The sequence below is a fragment of the Lithobates pipiens genome, unplaced genomic scaffold, assembly GCF_037356315.1.
Source record: "Lithobates pipiens isolate NorthernLeopardFrog02 unplaced genomic scaffold, aLitPip1_a1.2 Scaffold_28, whole genome shotgun sequence".
In the NCBI taxonomy this organism is placed as follows: Eukaryota; Metazoa; Chordata; class Amphibia; order Anura; family Ranidae; genus Lithobates; species Lithobates pipiens.
This window is the reverse complement of record NW_027507789.1, coordinates 134977538-134993424: the sequence shown is the minus strand read 5'-3', so window position 1 is coordinate 134993424 and position 15887 is coordinate 134977538. Positions and strand designations below refer to the sequence as shown.

The window sequence follows — 15887 nt, the reverse complement described above, 5'->3', positions numbered from 1 at the left end:
AGTTCCCTTGCTTCCCAAAATCTCTCCCCACTAAATCTCCATGAAGCAGTGAAGGTACCACCCCCACTGAATGTGTTACACTGCCCCATGGGGTATCAACCTCAATCACCGCTGTCTGGTAGTCCTGAGTGTTCCCATGGATGCAAATTACCCCAATAGTACTGGGGTGTAGTTTTGTGTTGCTTACACAATCATAGGTTCATCATTAATAGGACAGTTGGCAGCAATATGCCCTAATCCATGGCAAAGAAAACACTATGTGGTCTACCCCCAGATAGTGGTCCCAAAGACCTTCCTGGCTTCTTTGGCCAGTCTCCAGGTCTAGGAATCACAGTCTCATTAGCTAGAACAGTCTTATCTAATTTCCCCGTGCTCTTGAACCCTGGAACAGTCTTACCAGAACCGCTGGGTGATCTTGCACCCCTAGACACACTGAAGTGGGGCGTAGACGGGTTCACCAAGTCCTCAGTAGCACTGTACCTCTCCACTAGATCCACAAATTGGGCTGTAGTTTTGGGGTCCCCCTGTCCGACCCACTTCCTTAGAGCAGCAGGGAGCGCACGCAGATACCGGTCCATTACCACATGCTCCGCGATCTGGGGGCCTGTCAAGGTCTCTGGCTCCAGCCACTTCCTGGTGAGGTGGACCAGGTTGAACATTTGAGAACGGGGTGGCTTGTTGCTGGAGTAGGTCCACTGATGCACGCGCTGGGCCTGGACTGCCATGGTGATGCCCAAACGTACGAGTATCTGTCTTCAGAGTCTCATCCTGGGCCTTATCCAGTTCCAGGTCAAAAATGGCTTTTTGAAGTATTCTCGTCAGAAAAGGGGCCAATAGACTCACCCACTGCTCTTTTGGCTATCCTTTGTGGACATTGACTCTCTCGAAATTCACAAGGTATGCCTCAACATCGGCAGGTGTCATCTTCTGCAAGAGACCCGTACCATCTTTGGTTTCACTGGCACAGGAGGTGTGAACCCCTTTTTCAATTCCAGCAGAGCCTCTGCGAACTGCCGGTTCATCTCCTGCTGGACCGCCTGCCACAGAGGCTGGTAAAAATCCTGCCCGGATTCCGGTTCAGTCCCTTACAATAGAACGAATGCAAGGTGAAATACAATGATTATGGATGACCTCACCTCGCATACCGCCACAATAAAAAAAAAAATATATATATATACACACACACACAAACACACAAATATGACAGGGAGGCATGGTTACTGTCTTGGGGGGGTCTGATGGAGGATCCCTCAGATCCCCCAGGATTCTGTCTTCACTCCCCGATTCTCCACCTCTGAGCTGATGAATCTTGGAGTGTGAATTCTGACTCAGACGCTGAGATTGCAGCTTCATAAACTGGCTGTTTCTGTGTCAGTCAATGAGGATTCTCCGTGTGTTCGGAGATGATTGGTGGGAGAACATGTTCAAACATGCTCTCCCCTGATTATCTGTTTCATAAACAGTTTATGGACTGTGATCAGTGGCGATCCTTGGGATCACCGCTGTTCACTGCTTCATTAATGGACACCAAAGTGGTAAATAATTGTGAAGTGAAGGGAAAATTATAAATGGTTTTCAAATTTTTTACAAATAAATATGTGAAAAGTGTTGCGTGCATTTGTATTCAACCCCCTTTAGACCCCTTTCATGCTGAAAAGCACCCCAGTCTAAAAGGGGTCTTACTCTGATACCCCTAACTAAAATCTAGTGGAACCAATTGCCTTCAGAAGTCATATAATTAGTAAATAGAGTCCACCTGAGTGTAATTTTATCTCAGTATTAATATAGCTGCTCTGTGAAGCCCTAGGAGGTTTGTTAGAGGACCTTAGTGAACAAACAGCATCATGAAGGCCAAGGAACACACCAAACAGGTCAGGGATAAAGTTGTGGAGAAGTTTAAAGCAGGATTAGGTTATAAAAAATATCCCAAGCTTTGAACATCTCATGGAGCACTGTTTAATCCATCATCCGAAAATGGAAAGAGTATGACGCAACTACAAACCTACCAAGACATAGCTGTAGCTAGAACTGAATTTACTAGCAAAAAAGGGGGAGGACAAAGGGAGATACCAAATTTCCCAGCGTAAACCAAATAGTAACCTGCTGCAGTTCAGTACAAAACAAAAACACATTTAGGTGGGACAGAGCAACTGGAAATTAGTTTCATAATTTTTATTTCCTTCAAAAGTAAATTGACAGAGAAAAGAAAAAAGCATTCATGAAACACTTATCCCTTTGTGGTTGCATGCCATAGGTATAGTAGATATACGTTTGCTTAAAACTGTTGTACAGGTGTGAAAACATTTCAGTTCTGTGCGGGAATTTATGGGACATATGAAATATCTACTGTATGTATTTGACATTTCCAGTGGCAAGAACTGGCTAAAGTATTTCCCTTCCTTGGGATATCATCCTCTTTCAGTTACAATCCCCAATTTCTTTCATGTTCATTGAGGGACACAGGATTCAGAGACAGTTCAATTTACTGCTCCCTACAGTAGAATTTGGCACTGACAAACAAAAAAAATAGTGACTATAAAACCTCGTAATTCCAGCATGCCTCATTTTCTTTGCTACTGTCCTAGGGGGATGGACATATTTTTGACCATTATAATTTTTGACCATTACTTGCCACCCCGCCGCAGAGCATATACTGCAGCGTAATGGTACATCACTTCCTGTTTTCGTGGAGCGCACCCCCATCCACCTACTTCTTTGCAATTTGACACAGTCTGTCTGCAGATCCCACCCAATGATTCATGGCCGGGACCTGCTGATTGGCTGTGTCCAATCACAGCCCAGAGCCCTGTGTTGACAATCAACACAGGGCTCTGAACAGAGGGAACAATTGTTTTGTTTATTTTGCCTACTAAGCAGGGAAAAGAAGCAAATTGAAATTGATGGGTTGTAAAAATCAGCACACATTGCACATTGTGAGGAACACAATCATTGATTGTCCCTAGATGTTAACCCCTTCCCAGCCAGTGTCATTAGTACAGTGACTATTAGCACTGATCACTGTATTAGTGTCACTGTCAGTTAGTCAGTTCCAACAAAGTGTCAGATTTCCTGCCGCACTATCACAGTCCCACTATAAATCGCTTACCGCCACTATTACTAGTATGAAAAAAATAAAATAAATCCCAGCATATATACCATATATGATAGGCGCTATGGCTTTCACATAGACCTATTATTATACACTTATTGGGATTTTGTTTTACCAAAGATATGTAGCAGTATACATTTTGGCCTAAATTTATGAAGAAATTAGATATTTTTTTTATTGAATAGGTTTTATAGCAGAAAGTAAAAAATTGTATATTTTCCCAAAATGTTTTGGTCTTTTTTCGGTTATATAATAATAAAAAAAACTAAATGGTGACCAAATACCACTAAAAGAAAGCTTTATTTGTGTGAAAAAAAATGATATAAAATTTAATTTGCGCCCAGTGTTGCATGACAGCACATTTAACAGTTAAAGTAGTGCAATGCCGAATAGCAAAAAAGGCAACCAGTGTACATCACCTTCAAGGATTTAAATAACTCACTGGAATGGACAATGGGTGTGTTTTTTGCACAGATTAAATGTTTTACTTGCACATATTTTTTGCAACTTTAATGGTGAGCTATGAACTAATCACTATATTGATGATTTTTTTCCACATTTTATTTACGATTTGTCACTTTATTGATGGATTTTGGTATTTTTATTGATTCATTTTTTGGACATTTTATTTATTAACTGTCACTTTATTGCTGAATTTGGTATTTTTTTTTTTTTATTTAATAATAGGAGATGAAGATTGATAGACATATGAAATTATGATACTTATCGTAGCACATTATTTATTGATCAATTTTCATTTAAACTATTTTTATTGTTGTGGTTCTAAATTAATAGGGCGGTCACCCCATTTTTACCAGCCTTTTTATAGTTGGCCCTGTTAGCGATTTCTTCATTGTTTTGCCCACCCCTCAGTTGGACTGCTTTTGGATGTTTCAATACCCTCAATGAGGAGAAATAAAATAGTATTTTTGTACTTACTATAAAATCCTTTTGTTGGAACTTCATTGAGGGACACAAATCCCACCTTTTGTGTTTATTACTCGCTCTCTGCACTGCTTGCTACAAAAATTGAGTCATTCTGGGAGTGGGGGAGGGGTTATACCAGACTGGTTATTGTTTGGTTTTGTTTGGCAGTGTCCAAATCCTCCTGTGGTGGTATAACCAAATTGGCTCTGAATTCTGTGTCCCTCAAGGAATTTCCAAAAAAGAATTTTGCAGTGAATAGAATACCGTGTTTTTTTCATTTATGGTACACTCTAGAAAAGCCTCCATTATTTGTAGTAACTGTGGATATATTTTGAATATATTTTCTCACTGTATTCTCAGAGGTCTAAGAAACCATCATGTAATTTAATGTGCAATAACCATGTTACACTAAAATACTAGATTCTGGTGTAGTTGGCCATCCACCATGCCTAGGTGAATGCTTGAATTATATCAGTCCTAGTGATCTATATACATTTACCGGTAATTGTTAAATTAAAAGAACAATAATACTATTGTTGCCGCACTGTCTCCATGTGTCCAGTTGCGCACAATTTGAATGGTCATTTTGGAAAGCTATGCAACTGTTAGAACGGTTTGACAATCTAAAGCATGGATTTCAAAGGCTTTTTTATTTTCTGAAGTGGTACTGGGCCCCTTATTTTCCTTCGAAGATGACTAAATGCCCCTTTGACCTCTTTCCTTACTTCTGAGTGTTTTATGGTTCTCCTGACATGACGAGATGAAGACCATTTTCTATTATTATTTACAGTATATGCAATTTTAAGGTCTCCCTGAACAGATATTGGCATGTTAAAGTTCATTGTGAAGTGGGCGGCACTCTGGATTTAGTTTTTCCTCCAAGACTCCATCAGGTGCACAGACCCAGGGGTCAGAAGTCTCCCACTGCCATTTCTTCAGCATTTCCTGCATAATGTACAAAATGTCATGGTAGTTTGGATCACCAGCCAAGTTTTTTAGCTCTTCAGGATCTTTTGAGCGGTCATACAACTCCCAGCGATCTCTATAATAATAGTCGTGGAGTGTTTTAAACCAGTTTGTTGGCAGTCCAGACACAGTTCTGTTTAGCAAGTCTTGATAAGTAGGTGATACATAAAAATCTTGATCAATAGGGAATGGCATCTTAAAGTTCAGGTTGTGTACAAGAAGATACTGCATGTGCTGGACTGATCTCATTGGATAGTACATGGTAATCTCATGGAGAGATTGGCTACCAAATACAGTTGTCCAGGGCTGTTCTGACTGCAGAGCAGGAAGGAGGGATTTGCCACTCAGCTGTACAGATTTACCAAAGATCTTGTAGTTGGGATACTGAATTGAAAACCAATCTAAAATAGTTGGGGTAATATCTAAACAAGTAGGAAAAAAAAGGAAGATTTACTACCCAATTCATTACAAGTATTAATATGTCTTCATACATTACATTTATTGGAGTTTAAATATTACATTTTCAAAACATAAAAAAGTCAGAAATGCATGTACTAATTTTCAACCAATCATAGAAATGGAAACAAAAATATAACTGAAGCTTCATGAAATTATAACTATGGTATGTGCCCCCCATAACAGGCTATACTGTAATACTGTTACAGAGATCTTGAGTTTCTTAAGATAAATGAGTGACAGTGAAAGGTCTGCAGGCAGCAAGGGGTTAAGCACTGGCCACACCATGCTCCCCCACCTGGGGTATAATTTTGACTTACCTGAGTAGAATCAGTGGGGGTGCTAAGAGAGAGGATGCAGGCTGTGAGGGAACATGCCTGCAGGACTGAAGCAGACCCAATGAGGTCTATCTGTTAGCCCTTGTACACACAGTCGGACATTCTGACGGAAAATGTCCGATCAGACCGTGTTGTCGGATAATCTGACTGTGTGTGGGCTCCATTGGACTGTTTCAGTCGGAATATCCGACCGACAAAGTTTTAAAGCTGGGCTATAAAATTTTCCGACAACATGATCCGATCGGACTTTGTCCGATCATTTGTAGAGAATTCTAATCGGACAAAGTGCCATGCATGCTCAGATCAAATTCCTAGACCAAAGCTATTGGCTACTAGCCTGAACATAGTCCTGTCGTAATGAAATAACGTCATCACGTTACGAATGATCGGATTTTCCGACAACTTTGTCCGACCGTGTGTATGCAACACCAGTTTTGGACAAAATCCAATGGATTTTGTTGTCGGAATGTCTGACCGTGTGTACAAGGGCTTAGACTCCCCTGTCCAGAGTAACAAGCTGCTGTGCAATTTAATTTAAGAACAAACAAGGTCATCACTACATTACAGGATGAGGAAAAATAACACATCTACTACCCCTTTAAAGAAATTTTATCACCAGAAGGGAAACATTTTTTAAATCCTCCGGGGTTTCCTATACATGTAGCATTTGTCTCCATTAAAATCTGAGCAGTGGATGCTAAAGGATAAGTTCACCTTTTGATAAAAAATAATAAATGCACTATTTTTTTATTTATTTTTTTGCAGGTAAAAAAAAAATTGCATTTATTTGTTTTTGTTGCAGGAGCCTGTAAAGCATTTCACCAACGATCAGCAGATTGCTGATGCCATGCTGGTTTCCTGCAGACTTGTCAGTGTATCTGCTTCCTCATACAAGAAGCCGATAAACGCTGACAGGCAGAACCAATGAACTTCCACAGCGCTTACAGAGCCATGGTAGTTCATTGAGAACTACAAGCTGACAGCCCCTAAGGCTGTTGGGAGTAGTAGTTTTGCATTCACAGTGAGTGACACGGCCAGGGCGGTTGGAGCCCCCATGGCCACATTTTTTTTAATTTTTTTTATTGTCACAGCTAGCTAGGATTGGCACTTTCAAAACACGTTACATGTTACACCTTGACTATGAACTTATCCTGTAAAAAAAAATAAAAAATACAGCTCTCTTTTTTTCTGTAATTCTTGGCTGTAGCTTCACCCCAAAGCCTAAAAATATGGACATTCCCATAAACTACAGCCAGCATAGAGCCACGTGCCACTGTCTCCTCATCTGTGCTGATCAGTATACACAGAGTCTGAACCTGCAGCCTGTTATTCTGGACACAGAGTGGAATTGGCAGCTTGTGTTTGAATTATTGTAGCTGCAGATAAGCATTTTTATTTGCTAAAAGACAAGCTAACAAAACATACAGACTACTGCAATCACCAAACACAGCTAAATGTAGTACCTGGTCTGTGCTGTTGTCAGCTTGCATTTTTGAATAAAAGTCCTCTTCTTGAGCTGCAATTTCCATTCTGTCCCTGGAAAAGCAGGTTGCAGCTCTATGTGCACTGCCTGTCATACCTCCTCTCCTCCTGTCATTCAGAACTCTTTTTATCTTTGCTATCAAAAAGCTAGATGGTGGACGGGGCTAGCTATTTGATAATACAGCTCAGAAAGCCCAGTATGGATTTACATGGGAACGAGTTCTATGTGCACAGGATCCCCTGGGGGGGGGGGGGTTTAACAAGCTGCTGATTGTTCTTCTGGTGATAGATCTTCTTTAAAGTTATATTAAAGGCAATAAAAAAAACAAAAACATGTTATACTTTACTTGTCCTCTTGACCCCTACCTTCTGTTGAGTTCCCACCCTCTCTCTCTCCTCATTGGCTCAATGGCTGTGATTGAAAGCAGTTGGAGCGAATGGCTCCCACTACTGACTCAGCCAATGAAGAGGGAGAGTCCCCTGAAGAACCAAGGCTCTTGTGCACATCGCTGGATCATGACGGGTCTCAGGTAAGCACTGGGGGAAAGGAAGCTGAATAGAGAACGCATGTAGGTAAAAAACCTTGAAGCTTAAGAATGAACCACTTTAACCTCTTGCCGACCGCCCGCCGTTGTTTAATGGCGGCAGAATGGCTCCCCTGCTTGAATCCCTATAGCCATACAGAGGTATAGGGGGCGTGCATGCGCCGCCGTGTCACTGAGGAACCGCGATCGCTCCTGACAGAGCCAGAACGGGGATGTGTGTTTGTTTAAAAACACACACACACATCCCCGTTCTGGCAGGGGAGAGGAGACAGATCGTGTGTTCCTAGTATATAGGAAAAACTATCGGTCTTCTCCCCCAGGCAGTCCCATCCTCCCTACAGTTAGAACACACTTAACCCCTTGATCGCCCCCTAACGTTAACCCTTCCCTGCCAGTGACACTTATACAGTAATCAGTGGCTATTTTTTAGCTCTGATCGCTGTATAAATGTCAATGATCCCAAAAGTGTCGAAAGCATCTGATCCGATAAAAATCACAGATCGCCGCCATTACTAGTAAAAAAAATAAGAATGCCATAAATCTATCCCCTATTTTGTAGACTTTTGTGCAAACCAATCAATATACGCTTATTGCGATTTTTTTTTTTTTTTTTACCAAAAATATGTAGAAGGATATATAATTGGCCTAAACTGAGAAAAAAAATGTTTTTTTTTTTTTGTTTTTTTTATTTAGGGATATTTATTATAGCAAAAAGTAAAGAATAATCTTTTTTTTGTTTATAGTGCAAAAATTAAAAACCAAAAAAGGTGATCAAATACCACCAAAAGAAAGCTCTATTTGTTTGAAAAATAGGATTTTTTTGTACTCACCGTAAAATCCTTTTCTCTATAATTTACAGACTGTCGTTGCTTTACACACTTGAGCGACAGACGCTTGATGTCGGAAGGACCAAGACGTTCCGATTGCCCTTGTGGAGTGGGCCGTGATTGGAAAGGGGGGCACATGCCCCTTTAAGGCATAGGCCTGTACTACAATCTGTCTGATCCACCTGGAAATGGTGGCCGACGAGACCGCCATGCCTTTCTTTGGACCAGCCACCGAAACAAACAGTGAGTCTGACTTCCGGTAGGGGAGAAATACACCTTCAGAGCCCGAACCACGTCCAGGGAATGGAGGGCCATCTCCTTAGGATGTGTCGGCTTAGGACACAGAGATGGCAACACATTGTCCTCAATGATGTGAAATGCTGAGACCACCTTCGGCAGAAAAGAAGGTTGCGGACTCACCACCTTATCCTTGTGGATAACCAGATAGGGCGACTTGCAGGACAAGGCCGCCAGGCCGAAACCACCCTGGCCGATGTAATGGCCACTAGAAAGACCACTTTCTGGGAAAAAGTCAGAGGGATCTCTCTGATATTTTCAAATGGCGGTTTTTGAAGCGCCGATAACACCCGGTTCAGATTCCACGGGGGTAACGGTGGACGCACTGGAGGAACTACATGTTGAACAAAAGTGCTCACTAGAGAGTGAGATGCCAGGGGTCGCTGAAAAAAGACAGCCAAAGCTGATATTTGTCCTTTAATGGTGCTTAAAGCCAATTTCTGGTCTACTCCTTGCTGTAGAAACAGCAGGATCCTGGATATAGAAAATGAGCGCGGATGCCATGCTTTCTCCTCACACATGGAGATGTAAGCCTTCCAGGTACAATGTATCTTCCGAGAAGAAGATTTCCGTGCTCTCAGCATAGTTGGGATCACCGAGTCCGAAAGACCCCGGTTCCTCAACACCTGGCTCTCAATAGCCATGCCGTTAAAGCCAGCAATGGTAAAGCAGGATGGAGAATCGGACCTTGAGACAGAAGGTCTTCTTGTAACGGCAGTCACCAGGGGGCGTCTGCCACCAGGTGCACCAGATCTGCGTACCAGGGATGCTGGGGTCAATCTGGGGCAATCAGTATTACTGGGATCCCCTCAGCCTCCACTCTGCGAAGCAGACGTAGTAACAATTTTAGCGGAGGGAAGGCATAGATCAGCTGGTACTGATCCCACGGAAGCCACCAGCGCGTCTGACGCGTCTGCCCATGGATCTCTTGTCATGGACACAAACCTCGGCACCTTCCGATTGAGATGGGAGGCCAGAAGATCCACGTCTGGGGTGTCCCACCTCAGGCACAGTAGCCTGAACACCTCCGGATGCAATGCCCATTCTCCTAGGTACAGCATCTGGTGACTTAGATAGTCCACCTGCCAGTTCTCCACTCCTGGGATGTAGATGGCCGATAGGGTCGGTACATGTCCTGCCCACCTTAGTATGTGAGCAACCTCCCGTGCGGCGGCCGAGCTTCTTGTTCCTCCTTGATGATTGTCGTATGCCACAGCCGTGGCGTTGTCTGACTCGATCCTCATCGGACACCCTCGAAGTCTTATTGACCATGTGGAGAGGCATAGCCTGATCGCTCTCAGTTCGAGCAGATTGACCAGCAACTTGGATTCCTCCACTGACCAGAGGCCTTGAGTCGACTGAACTCCCATTACTCCACCCCAGCCAGATAGGCTGGTGTCTGTTGTGATCACCGTCCATTTCAGAGGCAGGAACGACTTCCCGGACTGAAGTGCCGGGGACCTCAGCCACCAGATCAGGGAATCCCTGACTAACTGGCTCACCTGGATCTGACGATCCAGGGACAACAGAGATTTGTCCCACTTTGTCAAAATCTCTTTCTGCAGTACTCTGGTGTGGAACTGGGCATACGGTACTGCCTCGAAGGAGGCCACCATGAGTCCCAGGATTTGCATACAAAAGCGCAGCGACGACCACTTGCGGTTCATCAGCAGTTTTACCACTGCTCTGAGAGTCTGCAGCTTGTCTGAAGGGAGAAACACTCTTGCATTCCTGGAGTCGGTACGGTCACTGACTTTTTTAGGTTCAACAGCCTCCAAAATTCCTGCAGGGTCTGCATGGTGATCGCCACATCCTCCTCTAACTCTGAGGTGGAAGATGCTCTCAGGAAGAGATTGTCTAGGTAACCCACGATGGCGATCCCACGTTGCCGTAGCAATGCCAAAACAGGAGCCAATACCTTGGTAAAGACTCGAGGGGCTGATGCCAAACCAAAAGGGAGAGCCACAAACTGGTAGTGGGCTTCCCCGACTGCAAAACGCAGAAACTTTTGATGCCGGAGGCATATGGGTATGTGCAGGTATGCATCATGGATGTCTAAGGATGCCAGGGAGTCCCCTTGATGGAGTGCATCGACTACTGAGCGAACTGATTCCATTCTGAACCTCTGTAGTTTCACAAAGTAATTGAGGGCTTTTAGATCCAAGATTGGACATACCCCTTCCTTCTTGGGAACTACAAACAGGTTTGAGTAGAACCCCTGGAAACGTTCCGATTCCGGAACAGGTACTATCACCCCACGATTCAGCAGGTCCCTTACTGCCCCCAAGAGGGCCTCCCGGCGAGCCGGGAGTACGGGTATGCTGGAGGGGAAGAATTTGGTTTGCAGCCAAAAGAGGAACCCTATCTTGTAGCCAGAGGAAATCAGATCATAGACCCATTGGTCGGACAGCTGAGAGGTCCACCGGGCTGCAAACTCCCAAAGGCGAACCCCTCACACGAGTTGCGGGTGGGGGCAAACCTTCAGGAGGTAGCACTTTTGCTTGCAGGCTTGTTAGGCTTGCGGTTCCAGGGACGCTTTGGTCCTTCAGTGGTTGTCCTGTCGGGCGGGCACGTTTGGCTGAAGCTCCGGGTGGACGAAAAAGCCGCTTGTGAGCGGAAAATGAGGTCCCTTGTCTACGGCATGGCTCCTTAGCCTTCCTGGCCTGTGGGAGTAGTGTACTCTTACCATCTGTGGCATTTTTAATAATGTCATCCAAAGAGGCTCCAAAGAGCCGGTCGTCAAGGAAGGGCAGATCCGTCAGGGCTTTTTTGGATGCTTGGTCAGCAGGCCAGCATTTTAACCAAATCAAGCGCCTCAGCACCACTGCTGACACTGAAGCCCTGGATAACAGGGGAAGAGTATCCAGGGCCGCGTCACAAATGTACTTAAAGCCTTGCACTAGTTGGTCTGCAAGTTCCACGCAGACAGGAGAAGCCTGTTGTTCTCCCAATTCACGATGCAACAGTTTTGCCCACTCAGTTAGTGTCTGCAACACAAGTGCGGATGCCAGTACTGGTCGCATGGATGACCCCACAACCGTAAACAAGGAACGAGCCACTGCTTCAGTCTTCTTGTCCGTGGGATCCTTAAAAGGAGGCTCTCCTCAAAGGGGTAATGCACCGCCATGTATTTGGGGACCTAAAAGGTCAGTTGCGGTCGACACCATTCCTTGTAAATGAACTTGTCAAAATAAGTCATATACGGGAACACCTTAGGTGAACGGGCTGGCTTACGGGATCCAAAAGGGACTGCCACATTAGCAGAGGCATCTACTGGCTCCTGAATCTTCAGGGTATCACGCACAGCTGTGATAAGTGCTCCAACAAGCGCTTTATCGCACAGAGACCCGGACGGGGACCCATCCTCACTGTCTGAACAGTCCTGGTCAGTGTCATCTGAAACGACAGAGCAGGGGTCACCAGCCTCAGCAGGGCCCGAGTCTACGTCAGAGCTCTCCCCAGAGGACGGGGCAGGGGCCGCTTTTTAGCACATCTTGGCAACGAACGAATTGAGGACTGCTGACAAAGTGTCCAGGGGCACTGCGCATTCCGCAGGCGAACTGGTTGCAATTGCCTGGATTTGTGGGGAAGAAACACCAGTTTCTGAAGCCATGCTGACCCTACCCTATCTGCCACCTGAAGGGGACTTAGGACAGTGATGGTCCTACCCTCAGCCCCACAGAGGCAAGGAGTGCTGTACTTACCAGTCCTGAAGAACTGGGAGACATTCCATCACAGACCCACTCTCCGATCAGTACAGGGTGGCTGTTGGCCTCAGCACACTGTGATGCAGACATCAGTAGCCCGGTCATATGTGTGCCCCGGAGCATAAAAGCTAACCGACCACCTCTGGAGCTGAGGTATGTCGTGGCTGGCCCAGCGTGTAGCTCTGACCTGCACACGCTCGCTGGCCAGGCTGGGGAGACTACAAGGATAAGGGTATCCAGCCTGTCACCCAGCCAGCCGTTGACAGCAGATCACAGGATCTTTCATCTTGCGCAAAAAGCAAAACTTCTGCAGAAAAAAACACGGACCGATGGGCCCCTCAGGGTTCCTAGGTCCTTCTCCTTCACTAGGCAAAATAAAACTGAGGCTGCATGGCAGGCTGGGGGGTTGATACCTAAGGGACCGCCCCTTGGGCGGAACTAAAAGTTCTGTGTTTTTCATAACATGTTATGCCGAGTCTTCTCCTAAAGGTAGCGTAACAATCCAATGGCTAAGAGAGGAGCTGTGTCAGTCGGTGAATATAAGAGAAAAAAGGACATCGATTTTGTTTGGGTGCAGCGTCACACGACTGCGCAATTGTCAGTTAAAGCGACAAAGTGTCGTATCACAAAAAATGGCCCGGGCAGGAAGGGGGTAAATTCTTCTGGGTCTGAAGTGGTTAAAGCAAGTGACCAATGATGTATTTTATACTGTATATGTACAGTAATTTTTAGTTCTATTGTTTACAGCTTTAAGAAAACAATATGTTCTTTCCTAGCTCTCAATAGTAGGGACTAGGTTGTCTTGCCATGAACAAAGAATACATTTTAGAAACTGCAGGGCTTAGCTTTGCTATGGGGTGTGTAGACATGTCACTGGAGAAGTGGTTGAGGGGGTGTACATCTCACCTAGGTTGCTACACAGTGTGAGATGGTAAGTCCAGGATGGATCAGTTTCTCAGCAGCAATATGCTGCTGAGTTGTTATTTAATCTTGCCGGGCCTGGGTTTATATGGAATGGCAGGTAGGTTTGGTAGAGGGACCTGTCATTCCACACCCCCCATCCCTCGATCCAGTTCTGGGTTTTGGATCAGGTGAGCTTTGATCCTAATTAGCCTGGGAAGGTAAAGGCTCTGCGGGCCTGCAGGTGTTCGCTCTCAGCCAGGGAAATGAACAGTCTGTGTGTTGGAGGAAGCTGCAAGCACAGCCACTGCTGGAGCTAAAACCCACCCTGCGATATCCAGGCGAAAGACGCTGTGTTTATAAGTGTCAGATAGGTGAGAAGAACCTGTTAGTAAGCGCCCAGCCGGGCTAGGTTGTTTTGTTTTGTTATTATTTTGTTCCTGTTATACACAAGAAGCACGGTGTTGCTGTATATTTTGTTTGTTGGACTGTTTGTACCACGAATAAACGCCAAGGTCTGCTTTATAAATTCCAAGTCTGCTGTGAACTGTGTCCAAACTCACCCTACCCCGGGAAGATCCCTTACAATTGGTGGAGAATTCGGGCAACACGGTTGCTAGGGGCAACGGTGTGGACAGACTTGGCTACAGCTGCTTATGTCCTGGGTGAAAGCTGCAACTGCACTCCAAAAACAGTCCAGCAACATGGAGGAGATGCTGAAGCAGTTTATGCAAGTGAGTTTGCAACAACAGCAGGCTCAGACAGAGGCCAATAGACGACATGAACAGTCCATGGCTGCACAACAACAACTTATCGAGCACCTGATAGTAATGCGAGAGGCGCCTGTGGTCGCTAATCCACCCACAGTGGAGGGAGCCGCTCCAGAAATTTTTTTTGGGAGAAGGACTGTGCAGAAAGCGCTGCAAAAGATGACTGCTGAGGACGATGTTGAGGCCTATCTAACAGTATTTGAGCGCATGGCTGAGCGAGAGAAGTTACCAGCCGCTGAGTGGGCAGAGGTAATTGCGCCCTATTTAACAGGTGAACCTCAAAAGGCCTACTATGACCTCAGTGAGCAAGAGGTTAAGGACTATGCTCGGCTAAAAGAGGAGGTACTTGCCCGACTAGGAGTTACTACTGCAGTCCGTGCCCGGAGGGTACGCAACTGGAGCTACAGTTTGGACAAATCAGCGAGGTCCCAGATGTATGACCTAATCCATTTGGCAAGAAAGTGGTTGGAGCCAGACACTTCTACTCCTGCACAAATCCTAGATAAGGTCGTGATGGATCGCTACCTCCGAGCGCTTCCTACTGACCTGCAACGCTGGGTGGGACAAGGTGATCCTAAGAATGCAAACGAACTTGTCAACCTTGTGGAGAGGTTCCAGGCGACTGAGGACTACCTCCGTGATGTTCCTGCAGCATCTTCACCTCCCCGGAGCGCCAGATCTGTGCCGTCAGCTGGTAGGAGACTTCCATCTATTGGGGGAGTGTGGAGGGGTGGTGATGGAGGGAAAAGGGCTCAAGTGGTGTCTCAGGGACAAAAGACTGGTGATGGTCCCGGGTGGCTAAGGGGCTCTACAAAGGACTCCTTGCCAAAGAGACCAGGCCCTATCCAGTGTTGGAGATGCCATGAGGCGGGACACGTGTCTGCCCATTGCCCTCTTACCACTGAACCCATGGAGTGTGACGCTAGCCGGCGTCAGTCGCTGTTTGCGGAACCATCTTGTGCTGCAGTTCCTGGACTAGAGACTGAACCGCAAATCTGCAATATCACAATCAATGACCTTCCCGTTGAGGCGTTAATGGACTCGGGAAGCCTCGTAACCTTGGTGCATGCTAGCCTGGTGGCTGGGGACTTAGAGTCTAAAAAGCATATGAGTGTTGTGTGCATACATGGTGATACAAAAGTGTACCCTATAGTGCTGGCTAAAGTCGGGACTGAACAAGGCACCGTACAATATGAAGTGGGTGTGGTTAAAAACCTCATGCATAATGTAATATTGGGGCGCGATTTTCCATTATTCTGGGCTCTCTGGGAAAAAAGAAAAATCCCCAAAAGGAGTGGGGATACCTCTAAGGGGGTTGCTTTGTCCCCTGTGAATGATAGAAGTGTGCAGGATGAAAATGATTGTTCTCCTTTGCAGGTCCTGGCTGGGGAGGAGGAGGCTCCTCCCACTGAGCAAAATATACTAGACTTAGAGGTGTCTAGGGATAATTTTGGCGCTGCACAATTACAGGACCCCACTCTCAAAAATGCGAGAGAGCAGGTTGCTGTTATGAATGGGGTACCTCAGGAACCAGATGCTGAAAAAAGATTTCCACATTTTTCG

The 15887-nt window shown here is 45.5% G+C and overlaps 1 protein-coding gene across 1 annotated transcript in view; it reads right to left on the bottom strand.

The window, feature by feature from the left end:
• Positions 1–2157: 2157 nt before the first annotated feature.
• Positions 2158–15887, bottom strand: part of SGSH (N-sulfoglucosamine sulfohydrolase) — a 99612-nt gene continuing 85882 nt past the window's right edge. The window contains exon 8 of the mRNA XM_077459596.1: positions 2158–5424. Coding sequence (XP_077315722.1) covers positions 4868–5424 — 557 coding nt within the window. The 3' untranslated portion in view covers positions 2158–4867. The remainder of the gene's footprint in view (positions 5425–15887) is intronic.